The 26,638-nt window shown below is 38.8% G+C and overlaps 1 protein-coding gene across 3 annotated transcripts in view; it reads right to left on the reverse strand.

Moving 5' to 3' along the window:
- Positions 1-226: 226 nt before the first annotated feature.
- The window catches only part of AADAT (aminoadipate aminotransferase), a 42,824-nt gene continuing 16,412 nt past the window's right edge, over positions 227-26,638 (reverse strand). For all 3 annotated transcript variants that reach the window (XM_036762829.1, XM_036762828.1, XM_036762830.1), the window contains exons 8-14: positions 16,558-16,640; positions 12,424-12,520; positions 8,098-8,159; positions 6,787-6,851; positions 4,771-4,877; positions 3,172-3,273; positions 227-1,935 (exon numbers count right to left, since the gene is read on the reverse strand). In XM_036762829.1, the coding sequence (XP_036618724.1) occupies positions 1,894-1,935; positions 3,172-3,273; positions 4,771-4,877; positions 6,787-6,851; positions 8,098-8,159; positions 12,424-12,520; positions 16,558-16,640 (558 nt within the window). In that variant the 3' untranslated portion in view covers positions 227-1,893. The remainder of the gene's footprint in view (positions 1,936-3,171; positions 3,274-4,770; positions 4,878-6,786; positions 6,852-8,097; positions 8,160-12,423; positions 12,521-16,557; positions 16,641-26,638) is intronic.

Consider the following 26,638-nt stretch of genomic DNA (forward strand, 5'->3'; position numbering starts at 1 on the left):
CAGTTTTATATTAACAAAATAACATTGGGTTACCTTGTTTCTTCCTGTAGGGCATCCCTTCTACCTTTTCTGACCATTCATTCAGTTTCTATTTTTAGACCTTGGGTAACCGGTTTTTCTAGGACCAAATTAGATATAATTGTTGTTGTTAGCAACTTCTTAAAACTATTAATAATACCTTGCTATAAAGTAAGCAAGAAAATCAATTTTTAAAAAGTCATTCATGTATTCATTCATTAAACATTTATTTTAGAAAATAGCATTAGGGATAGGGAGAGATGCAAGGTTTAGAAAAGGCACAGTTCCTACTCTTATGGGGTTTACAATCTAGTACAGATATAAGAAAGAAACAAAAAACTGAATTGCTGGTTCAATATAGATCCATTTGTAGGCACCTGACAGAGAGAACAGATAATTGTAAACAATGTTATCTTCTAATTTACTTCTCAATTTCTCTTCCAGCTCTTGATAAATTACCAAAGTAGTTCAACGGTTCTCTGGCTAAAGAAACACACTTATTGGAGTCTCTGTTGTTTGAAGTTATAAAGAGATACTGGTTAATTCGAATCCCATTTAATTCAAAGTTAATTTTTTGGGGGTCTTGATCTCAAATTAATGACCTTTAGTCATCACAAAGTACCCTACCTTGCTCACACTTTGCTTTACTTTTAATCAAACTTTCCATAAAAAGTATGTGTTGATTTCTATAATGTTTCAGTTGACTCTGAAATTACTGAATGACAGATGACATGATTCTTAACTTCTGGATGCAGATAGTTTGACCTTGAGGCCTTCCTAGTATGGTTAGTAGTATTCAGTTAGTCTAACAGTTATCCTTAGCTTCATGGAATAGATGTGCTATGGAAAAACTGTCTGTAAAAAATCTTTCTATAAATGAATTCTATAAGAATAAATTCTTATTTTTTCCCATTGTTTACTGTTATAAAAATCAGGCATAAGATTCTCCAATTGAAAACCTCTGGTGGAGAAGTGGCCAGCTCTGTGGTGTGTCAGACAAGGCAATATACTGGTGCTGACCACAGTGAAACTTCTGAAGTACTTTCTCAACTCCAGGATTTCACTTCCAGCCATGAAATGTTTTATACACTTAATTGGCACCATACTATGATTTTGGGGAAAACCTTTGAGACTCACCGGTTCTTGGTGATTGTTTAATTCCTTATTGGAAACAATCTATAATGTTGAATATTAAGTGATGAGAGACAGCATGGGGTAGTGGAGAGAGAGCAGGCCTTCAAGCTAGGAAGACCTAGGTTCACCTCCTGCCTCTGAGTGTGACCCTGGCCAAGTCATTTAACTCAGCGCCCCAAGCAACCTTCTAAGACTATGAGTTGCAGAGAAGGTTCCAACCTACAATGGTGGAGGAAGTTACCATAACCATTTACCAGTGAAGCCACAGGTCAAGTCTCCATTCTTAGCCTAAAAAAGTCATGTAAAAAAAAGGAAACCATCTTTGAATTGAAGCATTTCAGTGGAAGTAAAAATGCTCTCTTTCAAAGTTTCCTAAGTTCAGACTGACCAAATGTATTTCCAAAACTCTAGAATACACTATTTGGCTGCAACACAAATAATTTCAATCTCATACGAAAATTCTTAAGAACTTCCAGGCAAATCAAAAAGGGTTTTGGAATGTAATCTAATTGCAACTAAATGACAACAACAAAATCAACTTTGCAGTCAGCCATTTTATAAAAACAATCATAATGGTGCATTGTAATTTTTGGCAGTCACCACAAGGCCTTTCAGGAATGTCACATCCATGATTAAATCTCTAACAAAGCATGGGTATAATATCACCACCAATGTCTTCTTTGTGAAATATAGAAGTTGACAGCGAAAATCCATGACTACAATGATTCTTTTTTCCTCCCTTCATAAAGATTCTTTTATAAGTTCGGCCAGTCTCTGAAAAGCCTAAAATGAAAATGAAGAGATTGTCAGGAGAGAGCTCTGTCATAACTTTGTAAGTTCAGCTAGGAATGTTCCTTTCCCTTTCCTTGCCTTCCCTTGTCTTCCCTTTTTCTTTCCTTCCCTTCTCTTCCTTTCTTTTCCCTTCCCTTCTCTTTCATCCCTTTCCCTTCCCTACCGTTCACTTTCCTTCGTTTTCCTTCCCTTCCCATTTTTGATATTGTTTGGGTACTAGGTGGCACACTAGACTTAGGAAGACTTTAGTTAGTAAGTGCATGATCCTGGATGACATGTAACCTCTCTTAGCCTCAGTTTCTGCGTCTGTAAACACACACACACACACAGGGTGGAGGATCTCTTTATGCGCTACATTTGTAGAGGGGAATGAGAGGTGACTTTGAGTTCCCCCGCTCTGACCAAGCATCTCATAGGTAGAGTGTTCTTTGGGGAGCAGCTAGTTTTAGTCAGTTACGGCTACTGAAATAGCAACAGAGGTCACCGGCCATGCAATCTATACTGCGCTCCATCCTCAAAGCCTTTCTAGTTATAGCAGGACTGGCCAGAGCTGGAGTTGTGCTGCTCTAGCCCTCAGGAACTCAGGGCCACCTCGACACTGTGAAGAAGCATTGCAAGAGGACTTTAGTGGATCATATATCTGGTGCTTTGTGATCTTCTCCCCAGACCCGTACAACAAGGAAGTGCTGTGTGGATGTTTCATGTTATTCAGGCATCAGCTAGTATTTTCATTTTGTCAGAAAACTAAGAAAATATCTACTTGGACTATAAGTGCAAACACATTTGTACCAAAGAGCACTGAGATAGATCAATTTACCATAGAGCAGAGGTTAGTAATCTTTTTGTGTGTGTCTGGGGAAGTCTGTGGATTTCTTCTCAAAATAATCTCTGCTGGCTGTTCCTAGTGGTGCTTTCTATTTGATTTGGAGATGAAACCATCCATATATGTTGTCTCCCCCATTAATTAGGATGTGAGCTCCTTAAGGGACTGCCTTACTTATCTATTTGTATCCTCAGTGCTTAGCGCAGTGTTTTGTGAATGTTACACACTTAATAAATGCCTTTTAATTTATTCATTAGTATACTCATAATGGAAGAAATGCTAGATTTGGTTTAGATGTTAGTGAAAATAAAAGATATAATTTTCTCCCCTGAAATCTATCCATGGATCCCTTGGCAGGAGGTCCCCCAGTTATGAATACTTGGCTATTGAACAAACTATATTACCTGGTTCATTTGTTCTGGAGAAGACAGAGAAAAGGAAGCTCTGACATAGGAACTAGGCTTTGTGTTATCAATGTTGAATGCATCCCCAGGAACTAGTAATACCTAAAAGAATAAATTTGTGTTAATTTAAATGATTCAACTGAGTATGACCTTTTAAAAAGGTTTTTTTTTTTAAAGAAAAGCAACATTCTGGAGAAGATTAAAAGGGAAAATGAAATATCTAAGGGATAGCAGTCTGATCTCAAATACTTGGACCCCTGAAACCCAAAATCTAAATTTAATTTAAAGTTAAGAAAACTTGTCCAAAAATAAGTCATATTAGAAATTACTATGATCAATGAAACCATTTATTAAATGCCCACCTGCAAGTCATGCTATGCTAGACAGCATGTGAAGGTGCCTTCCCTTCAGAATTTGTGATCTAAGATAAATTCTGAAATTCACAGATATCATTCAAGGTGAATATCAACAATTAAGTGGCTAAATACACTGACAAAAGAAGTACTCCTACTGGTAGACTGCACAAACAGGGGGTTGAGGGATCTGTCTTTTCTCTTCCAGGTAAATGCTGAGGCGGGAACATTTCAGGAACTGTTGGAGTGACTGGAGGAAGCTTGAGTTGGAGTGAGTTAGTTCCATATTTAAGTTGTAATTTGAGCAGACTTGGAGGAGGAAGTGGGATGAGTAGATGAAAACTTTGCATTAAGCAAATCGGGCCAAGTGGAGAGGGACCACCCATACTACTCTAGGAAGAATATTCTACATTGCATGTCACCATTTTCTGCCCTCCTATTCTTTATTCAATTTGGTTTCCACCCCCAACCTGACAATGAAATTAATGTAATGCGGTAGAGAGCATGATGGACTTGCATTCAGGAAGAACAGAGTTTGAACCTCACCTTTGACATTTACTATCTGGTCATGGGCAAGTCACTGAACATCTCTCACACATGAACATCTCTCAGGTTCCTCACCTGTAAAAATGAAGTGGTATCTGATGTCCTAGAAGGTCTCTTCTAACTCTAAATTTACATTTTATGATCTACTGATAACAAAAAAATAGTCAAATCCAACTATCATTGCTCTTGAGCTCTCTGCTTCACGTGGCACCCTTCAAAATCTCTTCCTTCTTGAAACTCTGTTGCTCCTTGGTTTCCATGGCACTACATCATTCTAGTTCTCCTAATGATACCTCTTCATTTGTCTTGTCCTCACTACCTCCTCTTTGTTCTTTTATTCCCTAAAGGATCAAAGATTATAGACTTAGACCTTAAAAGCTTCCCCCAGATCATCAAGTCCAACTTCTTTCTTTTATATTTGGTGAAATCAAAATCTAGAGATGTGACTTGCTAAGTTAAGTGAATTGCTGAGGGTCTTATTAGTAAATGTCCAAGGTAGGATTTGAACCCAGGTCTTTCTGACTCTATGTCTAGTACTTTACATACTTCTCCACATACATCTCAAAGCACCTAATAATGTGATTGAGCAATAACTATTTTAGAACTTACAACCATAAAGTTAGGAAAAATGAGAAATTTTATGGTAACTTAAGTAAAGGATTTAAATTTTTTGTTGAGATTACTATTATTATTTTTTTACCTCTTTTTGCAAGGCCCTTTCCATAATTAGCTGTTTTGTATCAGAAACACCTTCAATCTTAATCCACAAAAACATCCCAGCAACAGGGACATGCCATTCTGCCAAACCTAGAAATAAAAGTGGGAGGTTAAACACCTTTCATCTTTATCTGCAGTGATGATATCAGGAAAACTACTTGATGATACAAATACTTAGCTAATTAACATGTATTTTGTTTCCCAAAGCTTTCTCCCCCCAAATATAAAATTAAAAAAAACATAATTTCAAAGTTCTGATAAGTGACATCCCTGATTTCATTTTGGTCATTGTTTAAATCATCTTGTGTGAGTCCATCATCCAGAAGAAACAATTAAACCATTTGGGTTTTTTATTAGCTCCTTTGTCCCCCCCACCCCAACTAAGTATTAGAACAAACAGTTCAAGGATAAAAAAAAATTCCACTTTTAAAAAATGACTGGCGAACAAGAAAATCTTGGCATCATGAAAATGTTGTGCTTTCTCTTCTCCCACACCTGTCATTCAGACTTATCAGAGCAACACCATTATTCTAGTTAAGCAGCAAAGATTTCTATCATTACCAAGATTTCCCTGGGGACCGAATACTACAAAATTGGTTCCCTCAAGGTTAGGGCTGAACTATAATTGAGAGAAAGGTTTCATTTTATAAGTGCACCATAGATGGTTATATCAGCCATTCATTCTACTCACTCTTTTGTTACAAAATGTGACTCAAATGATATTTTAATGACATACCAACAAAGATTAGCACACATACATATGCATGTAATGTTTGACATAAGATGTAAATAGGCTAGCAGGATTTAAATCACTTTGGAATGAAAGTTCTCAACAGGTAACTCAAATTGGACTGTTGCTTGAGGTCTCAGGAAGTGGTACAAACTACTTCTAAAAGGGCTGTTGCTACTCAAAGTAGAAGCTATTTCTCACAGAGTCATGGATTCTCACAGCTGGAAGATGCCTGGGGTGGGGCTGGGGGTGGGAGAGGTGTGTTTACTTCTTTAACCTTACAGAATTATATACTTTCACAGCTGGAAGAGACCTCAGAGGCCCCCTAGTCCAAACTGCACCCCTGCAACATAACCAAGAAGGAGTTATTCAGACCATGCTAAGACTTCCTGCAAGGAGAGAAGGCACACTACTTTAGAAGCAACCCATTCTCCTCCTGGCCAGCTCTAAGTGTTTCTTTAAATCAAGTTTAAATTTGTCCCTACAAATTCTATTCACTGTTCTTAGTTCTGCTGCTCTCTGGTGCCATGTATAATGAGTCTGGCTCCTCTTCCTCGTGACAGCCCTTTAAATACTTACGATGATTACCATGCCCCCACTACATCTCTTCTGCTCTTCAGGTTAAACATTCCTAGTTCCTTTAGCTGATCCCTGTATAACTTGATTTTGAGGCCATTTGTCACCCTGGCTGCCCTCTTCTAGATTACTCTGTAATTCTGGTTGCACTAGAGATTATCAAGGCCCTTCCTATAATGTGGTTCCCAGATCCAAACCCAATATTTACATGTAGCCTCAGTGGGGCATAATACAATGGGACTGTTACCATTCTAGTCTTGGACACCTTACTTATTTCTGATAAGTAGAGTCAATCGCGCTTTTTCATATGCCATCTTCTACTTAAAGTAATTAAAAAGAAACCCCAAAATTCTAGCAATAGACATTGAACATAATTAAAAAAGGAGAACTTGTGGTTCTACTTAAATTCTAGCAAATGTTCTAGGTATCTTTTTTGACTAATAAATAATAGTGAAGAAAATGCAAATTTAAAAAACAGAGCCACAAAATCTTAGTAAATTTAAGATAAAGAGCAAATGGATGGGATTGTGATAGATATTTGTTCTTTATTAATTTTCAGGTAATTTTGAGGAAAAGAAATTTTGTAGTTGAGGCTCTTGTTTTGTTTGGGCTGACAGTTATTAACAATGGGGATCCGGGCTCAGTCTGAGGGGAGTAGTTTATTTCTAAGGACGTGATGCACAATCCACTGACCTTTGAGCCACTTGTCTGCAGCTGCCAACATGGCATCCCGCTGCCCCTTATAGAAGGCTATCACCCTAAAAGCCAAAAGTCAATATGAAAAAGTCAGAACATTCTTGGAAAAGGTTACAGAGGCTAATAGGTTTCTGGAACACAGTTGATAAGAAATTGCTCTGGTTTCCAGGTTTCATCAAAGCATGGAGTGCTTGGTAAAAGAAGATAATAAGCCTATTTGTCTCTAGAACAGCCCCAAAATGATGAAGGAAAGGACAAAAATGTGGGCCCTGAAAACAAGATCACATTAGAAGCAGCAGAATCAATCACTAGTAGGTGAAAGAGGAAAACTAGATTATGTTCTCAGGCCCATAACTAGTCACAAGAGTGACTTAGAAACCAGGTCTACATAAACAAAGTAATTACCCTGATCATTCAGACAGTCTGCCTCCTCAGCCCACTTTTTCCAGGTTGATTTTATATAAATTTCTGTGTGTATAGCACTCGCAGCCAAAAATAGTGTTCCCCCTGCCCAAATTCTTAATGCCATTTTAAGCTATTAAAACTATATCTATCACATACCCAGGGCTGAGGCTCTATCATCCTTTGGATGTTAAGAGTTTCCATTTAAGCATGGGAAACCTATTTGATGCTGCTTTTGAGACTGTTCATGGAAAATATATATAGATATATATATATATATATATATATATATATATATATATATATATATATGTAATTATTCCATTAACTGACATTTTTAAATGCCTTTATGATTGTTTAGTAACAGGCAGTAAAGAGAAGTGGAGAGAGGAGGTCAGGAAAACCTGAGTCCCAGTCTTGCCTGACATAAACCTACAAGGAGAAGTGACCCTGGACCAGTCATTTAAAGGTTTGGTGCCCCAGGGAACTCTCTAAGAGGAAGAGTTGCCCATGTGCATCAGTGGAAAGTGTTTCCATAATACGAGTTCCCCACACTGAACCAGATCTAAACCATACAACAAAAAAAAACAAAAAATTGTCCCAGTGTTTCAGTACCATCTTAACAAGATAAAGTGCAAGGAAGTGTCAGTTGGAAGGGTTACTCCCTTAAACCAAACTTCTACCAAGTCTCTGAATTATTTTAGCTGCCCTCTCTACATACAAAAAGGAAGAACTACAAGAACTTCCATAGAGGCGTTAAAAGACCTGAAGCAATTTTAATGTTACCTGAACTCCTATAAAAGGAGCAAATGTTCAACATTCATTATAACTCACACAGGTGGATCACATCCCATTATGAGTGCTGAGTCCCTGGGCTTACAAAACTCTTAACCAAAATGTCAATACCTGTCTACGTGCTTCAGGAAGCCCTCTTCTCCCCACTGTTGTAGGAGCTGGGTTATCAGCAGCTAAAAGAAAAAAAAGAATGGTCAGGGTCATGGTGCTTAGTAGGCACTTAATAAATGCCTATTGACTGACTAAAATTTACCTATGCCTCACTGCAAAAGGACTGTTTACATTTTTTCAGTTGGCTAGATGTAAAAATTGAGGGCAGTTATTAATCATCTCTGGTGAGCTCTGGTTCTGAAGGCTCTCGGATCCACACTGCCCTGAACCAGAGCTCACTATAGCTATCCAAGTGCTGACTACCTGAATTGACAAGTGAAACACTTAACATTGGATCAAAGTAAAGAAAGTAGTTTTGTTTTTATTAAAATTTAATTTTTTTCTTGAAAAGTGAAATTCATAGCGACATCATTTACACTTAGAAATGTCACAGAATTTGCAGCTGGAAGGTCATGGAGTCTGATCTACTCATTCTACACATCAGGAAACTTAAGCCCAGAGAGGACAGGACACTTGCTCAAGGTCATAGAGACAGCAAGGAGCAGAGCCAATTTCTAAGCACAGGTCCTTTGACTCCAGATCAATTGCTTGTTCCAGGCTTAAAGTTTGAACTTTTTTTGAAACAAGGCAAAGGATTGTTGTCAGGATTGCTGACAACAATAATATGAAAGAAAATTATATTACTATCTATGCTAATACAGGAAAATAATGCCTGAGAAGAAACCACTAAAACTCAGGGTTCAGATGGGAAAATCTATTATTTTATTTTTGTAAAGGCCAATATGAGGATTTCCTTTGCTTGACTATGCATGTATATTATGAGGGTTTTTCCCTTTTCTTTTTCAATGGGAAGTGGGAAATGGGAGGAAGAGAAAGAAGATTTTTTTTAAAATTTTGGAGGGGGGAAGGCAGGGCAATTGGGGTTAGATGACTTGCCCAAGGTCACACAGCTGGTAAGTGTGTCAAGTGTCTGAGGCCGGATTTGAACTCAGATCCTCCTGACTCCAGGGCCGGTGCTCTCTACTCACTGTGCCACCTAGCTGTCCTGAGAAAGTAGATTTTAATTGAAAAAAAAAATGAAACTAAATTAAAGTAAAAGTAAAATGAGGTGATGAGGTATTGCTTCATTTGTGTGGAGTAGATATGGAAGGGAGGGGGCTTAGCAAGTTTCTGAGGTAAAGAGGGCCATTCTATGGCTAGGAACGTTGCCACAGCTTCACATTTCAATTAAACTAACCTAGTGTGTGCTTCCCACACAGGGTTAGTGCTAAGACACAAAGTTATCGCAGAAGGCCTTCATAGAGCATAGTAAGGGAATGTGACACACAGTTGAGTGTAAATCCAACTTACAGATGCTAAGTGAATTAGAAAGGAGCAAAACAAAATACAAAGTTATAGGCAGCAACCTCCATCTGGAAGGCTCTTTTTTATCTTTCCATTTTGTTGTTTCTTATCATGTCCATAGTCCTAGAACCATTTTCTTTTCTCTCTTTCTCTTTTCTAGGAACAGCAAAGAATATGGTAGGCATGCAGTGTTTAAAGGGAACTTAGCTTGCCATCTCATTCAACCCATACATGAGAGGAACCCTCATTATAGTCTGATGAGAAGTCCTTAATTTTTATCTATAAGACACCCTAGGAAAGGGTGCTTCCCACTTCTTGTTCTGCTTTTGGATAGCTCCAATTGTCAGGAATCACTTCCTGAATGTGAAGCCTAAATCAGCCTCTTTGTCGTGTCCACCCGTTGTTTCCATCTTGCCCTCTGAGACCAGACTAAGTCCAATCCCTTCAGCTACTGGAACACAACTTTCGTGTCTCCTCTCCCCCAGGTCTTGTTTTCTTTCTTCAAACACTCCTCACATGACATGGATTCAAGGCCCTTCACTACCCTGGTTGTCCTCCTCTGGCTACTCTCCAGCCTATCAATGTCCTTCTTAAATCATGGTACAGAACTGAAATTGCTTAACACATATAGGGGTGAAGGAGTCATACATCTATTTCCCAGGAATGGTATATTGGACTGTTTGAGATCCTCAGTCATTTTCCTCTGTTGTATGGGTCATGGAAGAGATGTGGGGTTGCTCTGTTAAGCTCATTATGATAAGGAAAAATTCCCAATTTTTTAGGTAATCTCCATGGAGAATATGGGAAATTGACATGTGTGGGTTGGTCACAGATTCCTCAAATTCAGTTAATGAAAGGATGGAAACCAATGACTCAAGGGTTATAATTCATGCAAATTAGTCAATCAAAAATATTATTAAGAGCTTACTATGTGCTGGCATTATGCTAGATTCTGGGGATACAAAAAGAAAAGATAGTCCCTGCCCTCAAGGAGCTCACAATCTAATAATGGGGAAAATAACATGCAAACAAATAAATATGAAGCAAGCTAGATACAGAATAAGTAGGAAATAATTAACAAAGAGAAGACACTGGAATTGAGAGTTTGCGAAAAGGTTTCCTAAGCTGTCCTGGCTTTCCTGCCCCAACTTGGACTTGCCTGTGGCTTTCAAGTGAACATCACATTTGAGCCTGCCGAGAGTGGCTCATCTCTTAGACAGAAGAGGAAGATAGATTGAAAAGCATCTCTGGAAACCTCCGTTTAAGGGAAATCATACCCAAGTAGATGTTATTACTAGAAGGGTTCAAGAGTCTGTTAAATGTCAACAAATTTCACTCATTTTCTTTCTTTTTCTTTTCTTTTTAAAAAATCTCTCTGTTATACCATTTGTTTAGGAATGTGTTGACCTTAAGCAAATCACAACCTCTATGCCTCAGTTTCCTCATCTGTAAGATGAGGAGGATGATACTTGCATTTCCAACCACACATTTACTTACTCTTCAACCCAGAATTACCTTGCCATTCAGAGTCTCAGTATCCTAATCTATAGAAGGGGAGAGTGTCACTTGTGATACAGGGCGCTATGGTGAGGCTCAAATGAATACAAACCCTTTGTAGATTCTACAGTCCTGTTATTACTATTATTACTGGTTCCTCTCATTACGTGCCTACCACCTAAAACACTATGAACATGTAATAGACATTAAGGGATAATTCTTTCAGCTTTAACAAGTAGTGCTCCTTTGGAAGGGATGTCCCAAATTGGAAGGGCTAGATATTATTTAAGCAGATGGGTATATTTTATTAAAAATGATGGAAAAATGTATGAGGAATACCTAATGTTATAGTAATGGAAAACTTATGAGATAGTATTCTTCTGGAATGTACAGAAACATGCAAAGGTCTCACTCTAGCATGGTGTCAGAGCACACAGACCTGAAAACTGGTTCTGCCACTCACTATCTGTGGGTCACAATCAGTGTGGACCTTAGTTTCCTCACTTGCAAATGAGAGAGTTGCACTAGATAACCTCTAAGGTCCCTTCCAGCTCTAGTTGTACAATCCTTTTGCCTTTTCAATATATGTTCTTCAGAACTGTTTTTCTCTATAATGGTGTGTTTTAGTTTGGTGACCTTGGAATGGTTGTAATTATTTTTCAGGATGTCATGAAATTTATAGAATAATAACCAACCTTAATTTTCCTTATTTTAAAATATATAAACACCTAATTTAGCATTCTTGGTAGGAAGGTAGAGGCGTAAGTGTGTGTGATTAAATAAAATAAACAAGGGGATGACACAATTACAAAACTATTTAAGAGTCAAAGACAGAAAGAACCTCAAGCTATATTGCTTCAGGTTTAATTCAAAACTGACTTTTCACTATGGTTCTTTTCTCTTTTAGATTCTGTATCTTAATTAAGATCTTACAATTAATTAGTTGGTCCTAGGGAAGAGACTATTTTAGAATAATGGTTGGGGCTGCAAAGGACCACGGGGATCAGCTAGTCTATCCCCTTCTTTTTAAAGATAAGGAAACAGCCACCACGATTTAGTGATGCACACATAGCACTTATAAAGTTTGCAAAGAAGCTTTACAAAGATTATCTCACTTGAGCTTCATGATAACTCTGTGAAGTAGACACTATAGGTATCATTACCTGCATTTTACAAACGAGAAAACTGAGGCTCCGAGTTATTAAATGACCTGACTATGATCAATCACACATGGACAAACTAGTGGGATTTCAACTGAGGTCTTCATGACTTCAAATCTATTTACTACCCCATGTCACCCTCACTTCTCTAAGATCACATGGTTTAACAAGTGGTAGGGTAGGGGCTCGAACCTAAATGTTCTCATGTGTGCAAGAGTCCTTCCTGGAACCCCTCCTGCCTGTCCCTACCCCCCTACTCTATTTGCAAAAAATCTATTTTCCATGTTCACAAAAAATATGTTCCATTTAGTCAATGGTTCCTTACCTGTGTAAAAGTGCTGGTGTGCATTGTTGACACTTGCATGTGCAAAACAATTCGATCAATCAGAGGTTTGGGACCAGTTATAAAACCTATTCTCAGCCTGTGGAAGTATAGAAAAAATATTATACAAATAACAAAAATTCCAGTCGTTGCTTTCATAACGAAACTATAAGGCTACACAGTGTCTTCAGGGGTGTGCATTCTATAAGTGTAAAGCATCCTAATCATATTATTTCACATCTCATTTAAAGAATGAATTTAAGTTTAAGTATAAATTTTTAATGAATGGTTAAACTACCACCAGCATTTCTAGAAGTACATTAAATATATTTGAAACTGAAAAATCTAGCAGCTAAACTATTCTGAATTTTAACAATTTTTCTCAATGATTTAAAAACAATTAAGAGCCAAATGTCTTTGAAAAATGGAGGCTTACTAAGGAAGAAAAGGTAGATATTAATAATCAGACCAAAAAGCTGGCATTTTCATTCTTGGGGTATTTTATTAAGATAAGTGGGTTATAAAATGTGCAGACTAAAAGAATAGCATTTTCATGGTTTACTTTTCTAAAACAAGCCCATTTCTTTTCTTATTTCAGGGTGACTAAAAAATTTTTGCCTTAGCAAGTGTCTAGCTACAAGGAGGCAAGAATGTATATCCCATGGCCGTAGGGCTTGGGACACATTAAGATAGGTTCATAGATTTCATTGGTTAGCAATAGCATTAATAAACAATAGCAAGCATTTATATAGCACCTACTGTGTACCACACATTGTACCTTAGTACTTTACAAATATTATCTCATTTGAGTCTTACACCAATCCTGGGAAGTAGGTGCTATTATTATCCTTATTTTACGGTGCCCAAGGTGACACAAACAGTAAGTGTCTTAGGCTGGATTTGAATTCAGATCTTCCTGACCCCAGGCTCTGGGCTCTACTGTGCCTCCTAGCTGCTGGTGTGTATATTTCCCCAACAAAGTAGACCATAATCCCTCTCGCCCTTGGTAGGAAGTTCTTATGAGTTCCTACAGATAGAAAAATTCATCACTTGATGATCAGGATGGTTCTCAGACAACACACTTGGTTGGGTTGGCTGGACCCAGACCTGAAGCTCTTCCAGCCTGTCAAGATTTGTAAGAGGTTGTACTCTGTAGGCATGTGGTTTGAGAACCCAGGCCCACCTCTCGGTCACAATGAGGTCCTGGAGCAAGACTTCAGTGCATGTCCATTAATACAAATTTTAAAATGCCTAGTAGGAAGTTTCTTTTTAAAAGTAGTACTTAAATAACAAATCAATCAATCAAAAAGCATTTATGAAGTCCTTGCTATGTGCTAGGTGAAGGAATAGTGAAACCTCTTCTGACATCAAGAAGCTTATATTCTACTTGAATATAAATGTACATATATGTGTGTCTATACATATACATATATATGTATAACATATACAAGGCAATTTCTGGGGCAGGGAGGGGGGAGATGGATTTGCATCTGGAAGAAGATAGGGAAAGTTCTCTTGAAGAAGGGGAAGCTTGAACCAAGTCTTGAAGGAAATGAAGTATTCTAAGAGGTGGGTGTAAGGAGGGAGAGCATTCCAGGAATAGGGGACAGCTAATGAAGAGGCACAGAGATGAAGGGTGGAGTGTCATGTATAAGGACATGTAAGAAGGCCAGTGTGGCCAGAGGATAGAGGGCATGAAAGGGACTAATGTGTAATAAGTCTGGAAAGGTAAATTGGGCCAGGTTGTGAAGAGCTTTGATTGTTAAATGTGGAATTTAATATATGATCCTAGAGGTGATAGGTAGGTTACTGGGTAGGGGACAGACATGGTCAGACCTGTGTTTTAGAAAAATCACTTTGGCAGTTATGTGGAGGCTAGATTGGAGGGGAGAGACTTGTGAAACGGAGACTAAATATAAGGCTGCTGCATTAGTGTGAGAGATAATAAAGGTTGAACTAGAGCAGTGGCTGTGTGCATGAAAATGAAAGGAAGGATGTGGGTGATTTTATGGAAACAATAAGACTTGGTAACTGAATGTGGGGTAAGAGTAAGGAGTCAAGGATGCCATCGAAGTTTTTAAGCTGGATGAGCGGAACAATGGTAGTGCCTTCAAGAGATGTTTGGAAGAGGAGACAGTTTAGGGGAAAAGATAATGAGTTCTATTTTGGACACTTTGAGTTTGAAAAGCCTATAAAATATCTACAGGCATAGTCAAAATGTTCAATAAGAAGTTGGTATTGCAGAAGTGGAAAGAGTTTAGGACAGGATATACATACAATTGGCAGTCTTTTAAATGGAAACGGTCATTGAACCTATAGGAGGTGATTAGGTTCTTGGGACCACAGAGAAAGAAGCGAAGAGGATAGTTAGGGGGCATGACATGGATGCTGATCCAGGAAAGGTGAGTGAGGAGTGGTCAAATAGGAGAACTAGAGGAGAGCCACTTAGGTGAGTATCCGGGAGAAGAGGGTAGTCAACAGTGCAAGATACTACAGAGAGGTCAAGAGGGATGAGGATTAAATGAACAAATTATGGTGTGCAAATGTAATGAAATGCTATTCTGTTATGCATAAGAAATGATGAGAGGCAGTTTCAGAGAAACTTGAGAAGACTTGTATGATCTGATACAGAGTAAAGAAAGCCGAACCAAGAAAACACTTCATATAACAACAACATTGCAAAGGCAAACAACTTTGAAAGACTTAAAAATGCTTATCAACATAATGACCAACCACAATTCCAGAGGACTGATGATGAAACATACTACCTGACTCCTGACAGAGAGGTGATGGATTCTAAGGTGTGGAATGAGACATATATTTTGTGGATATGGCCAGTATGGGAATTTGTTTCGCATGACTGTTATAAGGATTTTCCTTTTCTTTTTTTCAGTAGTAGAGTGTGCAAAGGTAAAATAGATTTTTCTTAGTTGAAACCACTACATATTTCTTAAAAAAAGAAATCCCTGGTAACCATGGAGAGAGCAGTTTTAGTTGGGTGATGAGACCAGAAAGCATACTGCAAAGTAGTGAGAAGAGTGTGAAGAGTGAAAGTAGAGACAATGAGTATAGACAGCTTATTTGAGGCATTTGATTAAGGAAGAAAAGAGATCTAGAATGATAGCATCTAGGATACAGGAAGCAGGAAAGGAACCAATAGAAAGGGAGGTACTGAAGATTAGAGAGATAGTGGGAATGCTAGTGGGGAAAATATGCTGGAAAAGATATAAGGAGATGGGATAAAGGATTAGAGCTTGGTCTTGGTGAGAAAAGCTATCTCCTCTTCAGAAACTAGAGTAAAGGAGGACAGAAGGAGGAAGGTGGGGATGATGGCAGTGAATGATAAGATGTATAGAAAGATGAGAGAACTCAAAGTGAATGGCCTCAATTTTTGTTGTGAAGGAGGAGGAGAGGTCTGGAGCTGAAAGGGTGGGGAAGAGGGTTCAAGAGAAGGCTTGAGGAGAGAAGAGAGTATTTGGAATACTATCTATCAGATAGTCAGCTAGGAGGAAGTAAAAGGATGGCCTGTGGTAGTAAGATCCCAGTTGAGATTAGACAACAGGAATATGTAGTGGATCCAGTCAGTCCTGGGTTTGGGATTTCTCCCTGCTCTATTTGGCTACAAGTGAGTAGGAGTGGAGGAGATAAGATGGTGAGAATAATATAGGTTGAAGGGTCAGCAAGGTGTGACTTGTGATAGGAGCAGCTAATAGGGATCTGAGAGTGGAGGATAATATAGAATTGAGCTGGTTAACTAAAAGATTCAGACTGAAAAGAGAGAAAAGTGCTTCTAGAGTAGGAGTGATGGCCTGGGAAAGTACCAAGGATTGGAGGCAAAGGTGAGGTCAAAGAATAGGTATGGGAGTAGTAAGGCAGAGTGGGAGTAAGAAGAGGTTATAATCACATAAGGGAATTCCACAGCTCTTGGTCAAGGAACTGGGTGACAGCAAGATGCAACCCTATGTGTAACTGAGGTGAAGTGCATAAGTAGGTCATGGGAACTGGGAGGGCTGAGAAAATGGGAAATAAGGGTGTTTGAAGAAACATTAAGATGAAAGAGTCCCCTAGGAGGAGTTGGCATAGAAACAACAAAAAATGGTAGTTTCAACATGCACATTATCTGAAAAATGATCTTACCCTGAAGACAGAATTTTTGAGAAAGAATCTGTTCTGATGACACGACCATCAGTGTCCATAGAAAGAAACGATGGTGCCCAAGGCTGAAAAACAAAACCAAAAGTAATTATGGAATTGCAGTAGGCCCTAGATAAGTGCTTTATTTAAGTCACATTTTTTTCTTCTTCTGAGATAGCAAGAGAGGGAGCATGTTAGGATGGGATTCCTATCATTTCCATTTTCATTATCCCAGCTTCTGTTGGGAGAGGGAAGCTGGACTTTACCTTCTGTTGTAAACACTTGGCCTTGTTCATGGTTTCTTTAGCAACATACTGTATGTACAAGAGTTGGGCTGAGTAGAAGTTCCAGTTGTAGATGAAACACAATTTTTATGAAGGGAAGAATCAGGTCAAGAAAAAGGACTATGGGACAAGTTGAAAATGAAGGATGTTGGGCACATACAGAGTAGTGAAGAGTCAGCTAGACAAATAAAACAAAGAAAATGGAAACTGGAATTGGCGTAGTTTATAGAATGGGCCTAAGACTACACTAACTGGATGCAAAGATAAAGGAGTTCACAGTTACAATGTGGATAAAAGGTTGTGGTAGTGTGTGGTTTGTCCTTTGTTCTTGAAAAGGACCATGGCATCACAGAGGTGATGACATGACTTTCAATTGACTTTGATTTGAGTGAGGGAGGGCTGTGCAAAGTCGCCAGCCATCTTTCTATTAGCTGTGCTATAGGGCAACCTATTGTTGTCCAATCCCTGAGATTCAGAGTGAATTGGGTTTAAGGCTTGGTCTTTGAGAAAGAAATCTAGCCAGTAAACCCCCAAATAACTAGTTAGCTTTTGGCCATCAAAATTTCCCTTCCTTTGGGTAGAATACCCTCAGGTAAGAGTTGAGGAGAGGAGAGGGGAGGGGAGAAGAGACAAGAGGAGGAGCTCAGTTGCACAACTCGAACTGGCTAGCTGAGTCCCTATGCAGGCAGCTCAGATTACTCACAGATTTTGGTTTGTCCTTCATTCTTGACATCAGGGAGGTGATGATATAACGTACAAGTGACTTTGATTTGAGTGAGGGAGAGCCGTGCAAGGTCACCAGCCTCACTTTCTCCTCCAGAGCCATCTGGGTCCAACGGCCAGATATTGATCAGGACGACTGGAGATGGCCCAGGATGCAGTGGGAGACCTTAGCCCTTTTAAGCTAAGGTCTTTTCAGGTGTTCACTTTGAGTTAGGAAACATCGAATGAACTCTTTGAGAAGTGAATAGAGGGATGGCCCCTTTAATTAAAAACAATCAGCTGGGAGAGGAAGACCCTCAGGGTGGCTGGCCCAAAGAGAAACAGTTATTATTTACATTCACTGTGAGCCAGGAGGGCCCAAAGAATGGCTATTAGGTGCAATGAGGATAAAAAGGGGACAGGCAAAGAAGGCGTGCACAGGCAAACTTCAGGGATTAATGACTCACATTGACATAGTGCTTCAAGGTCGTAAAAGCACTTTCCTCACAGTAACCCAGTGAAGGAGGTAGTGAGAGTATTATGACTCCCATTTTACAGAGAAGAAAGCAACCTGGGGATCTGGGAGCTGGCTGTTGTCCTACACAAACAAGTCAACATGAGCAAAAGTTAATTTGTTAGCTTACAGGCAAACACAAAATAAAATGGAAGATGGAAATGCTTCCTTCCTTACTCTTCTTCTCCTCTCTCTCTGCTCTCTCTCTCTCTCTCTCTTTACCAGTGTACTTCCTTGATCTATAGAATATCTATTATAATGTGGAGCTCTTTCTAAACTTTGTTTCCTGGTAACAGTCACTATTCTAACTCCTGCCACGTCTTATTGCTTAGAAAAAAAAAAAAACTCTGTGTTTTGGCAAAATAACAATAATAACTGACATTTAGATAGCACTTTAAAGTTTGCAAAATTCTGTATAAATATTATTTAATAACCTTATGAAGTAGTGTCATTATTATCCTCATTCTCAACAAAGCCACCTCCCATGGTCCTAGAACTTCTGTGGCTACACTGGTAGAGAAAATCAATAGCAATTACTCACTTAAACAGGCCCTTTCTCACTTCTGTTGTAACATTTACATTATGATATTTTTGAATAATGACTTTATCCAGGGAGTTATAGTCTTCCAAAGTCACAAAAGTTTAAGTCCTTGTCATTGTGACTAATCATCTCAATCACTTCAATCTTTCCTTAATCATTCATCCTTATTATCTTCCTTATTGCTAGCCACAAAAATCTTCATCAGACTCCCAGCCTTTGAATGCCATTCCTGGAGGTAGCTATCTTTGGTTCAATAGCTCTGCCATTAACCATTGTATGATTTTGCATTCATGGCTGCAACTACCTCCTCTATTGTGGTAGAGATGTCAAAATCTAAGTCCCTGGAGTATAGAGATTATCATATAATCTATGAGTGTATGCCATTGTTCAAATTGACTCCTGTTGTTCTGAAACTCAAGCCTATGATTAAGAGCTTCAGGTTCCTTGGGGGACTCTGACTTTCACGGCAATGAAGAGCAGTGGCCTTCGGAGCTAGTTAATGAGCACACTGAAAATCCGTATTTCTACTGTCAACCTTCAGGCCAAAGCATTGCCCATGGTGTAATGTAGTTTGGGGTCCATAAAAAAATACTAGCTCTGGTTCATTCTGTCAGATCATTCTGTCAGATCAAAATTTGAGCTAAAAACTCAACTCCAGAAACCTATGTTGCTTGCCATTTAATAGGTAAATAAGAACTTATTTAATAGGCAAATAAGAATATTTAATAGGGGGTGGAGCCAAGATGGAGGTTGGAAAGCAGGGACTTGCCTAAAGCGCTCACCCAGGACCCTCCAAACACTTATAAAAATGGCTCTGAACAAATTCTAGAACTACAGAACCCATGAAATAGCAAAGGGAAGCAGGGCTCCAGCCCAGAATAGCCTGGATGGTCGCTGGGAAGGGTCTATTGCATGGAGTTGGGAGGAGAGCAGAGCACAGCCCAACCTGGGTCACGCCATGACCAACCAGACTGGGAGCCGGGTGGAACAGGTGTAGCACCCTGAATCAGTGAGCTGTGGCAGTTACCAGACTTCTCAACTCACAAACGCCAAAGACAACAGAGAAGGTTACTGGGAAAAGCTGTTGGGACAGAGCGAAAGAAGTTTGTGGTCCGCCACTGCCCAGGGGGTGGCGGAGGTGGTATAACTCTGAGGCTGCTTCCAGAACTACAGCTACAGTTGCCTCAAGGCCCAGGCCCACCTGGTGGGAGGAATTAAGCTGCGGATTAGAGCGGGAGTGCAAAGTCTGCTTTGCCCTGCCTGGATCTGGGCCGTAATCCTGGCTGGCAGGTCTTAGGGGAGAAGGAGCGCTGCTGTGACAGAGCTTGCTGTGTAGAAGTAGCTCTGAAAATAGCCGAACAGCTCCTCAAGATTGGGACAAAGTATTCTCTACTCTACAAGCAGTAGTACCCTGACAAAAAGCTCAAGGGTCAAGCAGTTGGCTGGGAACATGAACGTGCAGGGAAAACAGACTCAGATTCCGACTCAGACTTTGGAATCTTTCTTTGGCGACAAAGAAGACCAAAACATACAGCCAGAAGAAGTCAACAAAGTCAAAGAGCCTACATCAAAAGCCTCCAATAAAAACATGAGATGGTCTCAGGGCACAGAAGAGCTCAAAAAGGATTTGGAAAAGCTAGTAAGAGAAGTAGAGGAAAAATTGTAAAGAAAAATGAGGGTGATGTGAGAAAACCATGAAAAACAAGTCAATGACTTGCTAAAGGAGACCCAAAAAAATACTGAAGAAAATAACACCTTAAAAAAATAGACTAACTCAAATGGCAAAAAACTCCAAAAAGCCAATGAGAAGAATGCCTTGAAAGGCAGAACTAGCCAAGTGGAAAAGGAGGTCCAAAAGACCACTGAAGAAAATACTACCTTAAAAATTAGACTGGAGCAAATGGAAGCTAGTGACTTTATGAGAAATCAAGATACTATAAAAGAGAACAAAAGGAATGAAAAAATGGAAGACAATGTGAAGTATCTCATTGGAAAAACCACAGACCTGGAAAATAGATCCAGGAGAGATAATTTAAAAATTATTGGACTGCCTGAAAGCCATGATGAAAAAAGAGCCTAGATATCATCTTTCAAGAAATTATCTAGGAGAACTGCCCTGATATTCTAGATCCAGAGGGTAAAATAGAAATTGAAAGAATCCACGATTGCTTCCTGAAAAAGATCCCAAAAACAGGATTCCTAGGAATATTGTTGCCAAATTCCAGAGCTCCAGATCAAGGGGAAAATACTACAAGCAGCCCAAAAGAAACAATTTGAGTATTGTGGAAATACAATCAGGATAATACAAGATCTAGAGACTTCTACATTAAGGGACTGAAGGGCTTGGAATATGATATTCTGGAGGTCAAAGGAGGTAGGATTACAACCAAGGATAACCTACCCAGCAAAACAGTATCATGTTCCAAGGCAAAATATGGATTTTCAATAAAATAGAGGACTTTCAAGCTTTCTCAGTGAAAAGACCAGAGCTGAATAGAAAATCTGACTTTCAAACACAAGAATCAAGAGAAGCATGGAAAAGTAAACAAGAAAGAGAAATCATAAGGGACTTACAAAAGTTGAACTGTTTTGTTTACATTCCTCCATGGAAAGATGATGTGGGTAATTCATGAGAACTTCCTCAGTATTAGGGCAGCTGAAGGGCAAATATATATATATTTATATATGTAATGTATGTATGTGTATGTATGTGTGTGTGTGTGTTTCTGTGTGTATAGACAGAGGGCACAGGGTGAGTTGAATATGAAGAGATGATACATAAAAAAATAAAATAAAGGGATGAGAGAGGAACATATTGAGAGAGGGAGAAAGGGAGAGATTGAATGGGGTAAATTATCTCACATAAAAGTGGCAAGAAAAAGCAGTTCTGTTGGAAGGGAAGAGGGGGTAGGTGAGGGGGAATGAGTGAATCTTGCTCTTATCGGGTTTGACTTGAGGAGGGAATAACAACACACTCAACTGGGTATCTTACCCCACTGGAAAAAAGGAGGAAGGGGATAAAAAGGGGGGATGATAGAAGGGAGGGCAGATGGGGGAGGAGGTACTCAAAAGCAAACACTTTTGAAAAGGGACAGGGTCAAGGGAGAAAATTGAATAAAGGGGGACAGGATAGGAGGGAGCAAAATATAGTTTGTCTTTCACAACATGAGTATTGTGGAAGGGTTTTATACATGTGTGGCCTATGTTGAATTGCTTGCCTTCTTAGGGAGGGTGGGGGGGGGAAGAGTAGAGAGAATTTAGAACTCAAAGTTTTAAAATCAGATGTTCAAAAAAACAGGTGTTTTTGCATGCAACTGGGAAATAAGATATACAGGCAGTGGGGCATAGAAATCTATCTTGCAATACAAGAAAGTAAGGGAAAAGGGGATGGGGGTTAGTGGGTTGACAGAAAGGAGGGCTGACTGGGGAATGGGGCGATCAGAGTATATGCCATCTTGATTGGGGGGGGAGGGTCAAAATGGGGAGAAAATTTGTAATTCAAAATCTTGTGGAAATCAATGCTGAAAACTAAAAATATTAAGTAAATAATAAAAAAGAATTTTTAATAGGTAAATAAGAACCCTATAATAAATAACGGTGCTACCAATTTCAGGACAGGGAGATAATATTGTTCATCTCAGATAAATCATATGCCCTAGTTGTGTGACCCTGGGCAAATTATCTTACATTTCTGTGTTCTAGTTTCCTTGTCTGTCATACTTACCTCTCAGGGGTATTGGCAGGAAGGTACTCTGTAAACCTTATAAAAATATGCTTTGAATATTTGAGTTACTCATAGATGGATCTCTGATATCACTAGCATGGATGGTGCTTTTATTCATCCTGATTGTAACCCATTCATTTCTTTCCACAAATCTTCCACAACACTTTTACTTAATGTGACAGATATCTCATCCTTTCCTCATCTTTCATGCTATTTTTCATTCTTGAGATACATACATACACACACATGCGTGCGCACGCGCGCACACACACACATACACTCTTTGATGAGGTTTCTTATGCAGCCTTTTGCAACTAAGTCATTACATTTTGATTTTTCTTAGATTACGGTATTGTGGAATTTCATGGTGAATAACAGAATTGTGGTACACCATGAATAGGAATGGACTATGTATTCTATGATGGAAGTATTTTGATTGATAATACCAAGAAGAATGTAGCATAACATAAGACACAAGGAAAGGAATGGAGGGTGAAAAATCTAAATTTAATAAATATCTCCTTAAAGCAAAGGTAATAATAACTTACAAATTCATGATACTTTGAAGTTTTCTTTTTCTATTTGATAAACTGTGTTTCAGCAAAACAAACTGAAGAAGGAAAGGGAACCCCACTGGAACAAATATAATATTTTAAAAAATTAAAGCAAAATACTGTCAAAAAACTGACTAGTAAATTCTTGCATATTAAACCACAAAATTTTGTCATTTACCATTTTTGAAAATAAAGGAAGTTTTCATATTTTAATTTTAAGAAGATAGTACCATTATCAGTCTTGGTACTTAACCTGGGATTTAATTATTTAAATAATTGTAATCAATGTTTATATTATTATTTTAGTTCTTTTTCCCATTTTGCATGAGTTTTTTAAATCTTCATTTCTCTGATTAGCAGCAATTTTGCTTACTTTTTCATTGATTGTTAACAGTTTTTGTACTTTCAAAAATTGTCGATTCATATCCTTTGATCACTTATTTATTGGAAAGTATTTCTTAATATTCTAAATATGAGTCACTTCTGAATAGCTTTAGGATTCTAGAATTTTATTAGAGATTTTTGATGTAAATATTTTTCCCCCCTCTCTCCAGTTCAATATGTTTAAATCCAGAGACAGAATTATTATATTTGGTTCCCTTCATACCTCTTCTTATATTATTTGATTTCATAATTTCACTGGTATCAATTGAATCTTGGGACTCTACACAAATGTATATTCCCACATCCACACAAAACACAGATCATGGGTTTCTACAACACTGAAAAAATCTTTTCACATCTTTCATACTTATGCTTCAGATAGGTATAGGGTTCAATCAGAGGCTTCTCCATTCAAGCCACAATAGTGGTCTCTTCTACTCTGCCCCACAAGCTTGTCTTCTTCATTCTGTTCCCATTTTATGGGGATTTCCACTCAATTTCTAGTCTCTGGTTCCTCTCTATCCCTTATTAAGTGGAATATTAAAGGTAAAATATTGAAGTGATGACAACTTTTCTACTCCTTCAAGAGTGTGGCAAGAACCAGATTAAAAAGAAGTGCCTATTTGATTTTTAAAAAATTTTTAAATTTTCTTTTCAATTCATTTTATTATTTAATATTTTAGTTTTCAACACTGATTTCCACAAGATTTTGAGTTAAAATTTTCTCCCCATTTCTACCCTCCTCACCCACTCCAAGATGGCATATATTCTGATTGCCCTGTTCCCCAGTCAGCCCTCCCTTCTGTCACCCCATTCTCCCCCCACCCCACCATCTCCTTTCCCCTTACTTTCTTGTAAGGAAGGATAGATTTCTATGCTCCATTCCCTATATATCTTATTTCTCAGTTGCATGCAAAAACAACTTTTTCTTTTGGGCATCTGATTTTAAAACTTTGAGTTCCAAATTCTCTCCCCTCTTCCCTTCCCATCCACCCTCCCTAAGAAGGCAAGCAATTCAACATAGGCCACACATGTATTATTATGTAAAAGACTTCCACAATACTCATGTTGTGAAAAAGTAACTCTATTTCCCTCCATCCTATTCTGTCCTCCTTTATTCAGTTTTCTCCCTTGAGCCTGTCCCTTTTCAAAAGTGTTTGCTTTTGATTACCTCCTATAAAGGCAATCAGAAAATGAGAAGATCTTTCCTGCCCATTTGAATAGGCTTGGGGGGGGTGGCTCTTAAGGTCCTAGGGGGAGTGGCTAAGATCGGAGCCAATGGTAGGTGCCTGAGTTCTGGTCAGTCAGATAATGTTCTAGTTGACGGGATGATGTCTGGGGACTACATAAAAGGAGAGAACATAGCTTGGAGATTGAGATGTAGTGGAGGCAGGAGAAGGAGAAGTGGTGGCAGCAGAGCGGCGACGGAGGTGTGGCAGGTGCTAAAGAAAGCAGGACTGACCCTCGTGCAGACCAGAGAGTGCTAAGCAAGGGCTTGAGGCCAATGGGTAATCTTACTGGAGCGCCCTAGCATTGGGGAGGAGGGGAGCACCAGTATGGCTTGGCTTGCTGGCATAATATTTTTCTCCTGGTCACTATTGTAAGATGGGCATATTGGTTTTGGAAGGTTCTTGCCAGGATATCAAATTGGGGACACTGGTCTGTGGGTCTGCTGCTTTGGAGCTTGAATAAATGCTTTAACTCCTCTGCCTTCTACTTAGAGAATTCCTTATATCATGCAATTCTGGACCATTCAGGCGTATTCGTGATTTTCTTTGAAATCATGAATTCTGCCTTAATGATATACCTCCTCCCCCATCTGCCCTCCCTTCTATCATCCCCACTTTTTATCCCCTTCTTCCTATTTTCCTGTGGGGTAAGATACCCAACTGAGTGTGTATGTTATTCCCTCAAATCAAATCTGATGAGAGTAAGATTCATTTATTCCCCCTCACCTACTCCCTGTTCCCTTCCAATAGAACTGCTTTTTCTTGCCACTTTTATGTGAGATAATTTACCCCATTCTATCTCTCCCTTTCTCCCTCTCTCAATATATTCCTCTCTCATCCCTTAATTTTATTTTATTTTTTAGATATCATTCCTTCATATTCAACTCACCCTGTGCCCTCTGTCTATATGTGTGTGTGTGTGTGTGTGTGTGTGTGTGTGTGTGTGTGTGTGTATGTGTGTGTGTTTATTCCCTTCAGCTACCCTAATACTGAGAAAGGTCTCATGAATTACCCACATCATCTTTCCATGGAGGAATGTAAACAAAACAGTACAACTTTATTAAGTCCCTTATGATTTCTCTTTCTTGTTTACTTTTCCATGCTTCTCTTGATTCTTGTGTTTGAAAGTCAGATTTTCTATTCAGCTCTGGTCTTTTTACTGAGAAAGCTTGAAAGTCCTCTATTTTATTGAAAATCCATATTTTGCCTTGGAGCATTATACTACTCTGTTTTGCTGGGTAGGTGATTCTTGGTTTTAATCCTACCTCCTTTGACCTCCAGAATTTCATATTCCAACCCCTTCAATCTCTTAATGTAGAAGCTGCTAGATCTTGTGGTATCCTGATTGTGTTTCCACAATACTCAAATTGCTTCTTTCTGGCTGTTTACAGTATTTTCTCCTTGACCTGGGAGCTCTGGAATTTGTCGACAATATTCCTAGGACTTCTGTTTTTGGGATCTTTTTCAGGAGGCAATCAGTGGATTCTTTCAATTTCTATCTTACCCTCTGGTTCTAAAATATCAGGGCAGTTTTCCTTGACAATTTCTTGGCTCTTTTTTTGATCATGGCTTTCAGATAGTCCAATAATTTTTAAATTATCTCTCCTGGATCTATTTTCTAGGTCAGTGGTTTTTCCAATGAGATATTTCACATTGTCTTCCATTTTTTTCATTCCTTTGGTTCTCTTTTATGGTATCTTGATTTCTCATAAAGTCACTAGCTTCCACTTGCTCCAATCTAATTTTTTTCCTGTTTTTTGGCAGGACAATTGGGGTTAAGTGACTTGCCCAAGGTCACACAGCTAGTACATGTGTCAAGTGTCTGAGGCCGGATTTGAACTCAGGTCCTCCTAACTCCAGGGCTGGTACTCTACTGACTGCTCCACTTAGCTGCCCCCCAATCTAATTTTTAAGGTGGTATTTTCTTCAGTGGTGTTTTGGACCTCCTTTTTCATTTGGCTAATTCTGCCTCAAGGCATTCTTCTCCTCATTGGCTTTTTGGAGCTCTTTTGCCATTCGGGGTAGTCTATTTTTTAAGGTGTTATTTTCTTCAGTATTTTTTTGAGTCTCCTTTAGCAGATCATTGACTTGTTTTTCATGGATTTCTTGCATCTCTCTCATTTATCTTCCTGTTTTTTCCTCTACTTCTTTA

This window comes from Trichosurus vulpecula, chromosome 6 (genome assembly GCF_011100635.1).
Source record: "Trichosurus vulpecula isolate mTriVul1 chromosome 6, mTriVul1.pri, whole genome shotgun sequence".
NCBI classification, from domain to species: domain Eukaryota; kingdom Metazoa; phylum Chordata; class Mammalia; order Diprotodontia; family Phalangeridae; genus Trichosurus; species Trichosurus vulpecula.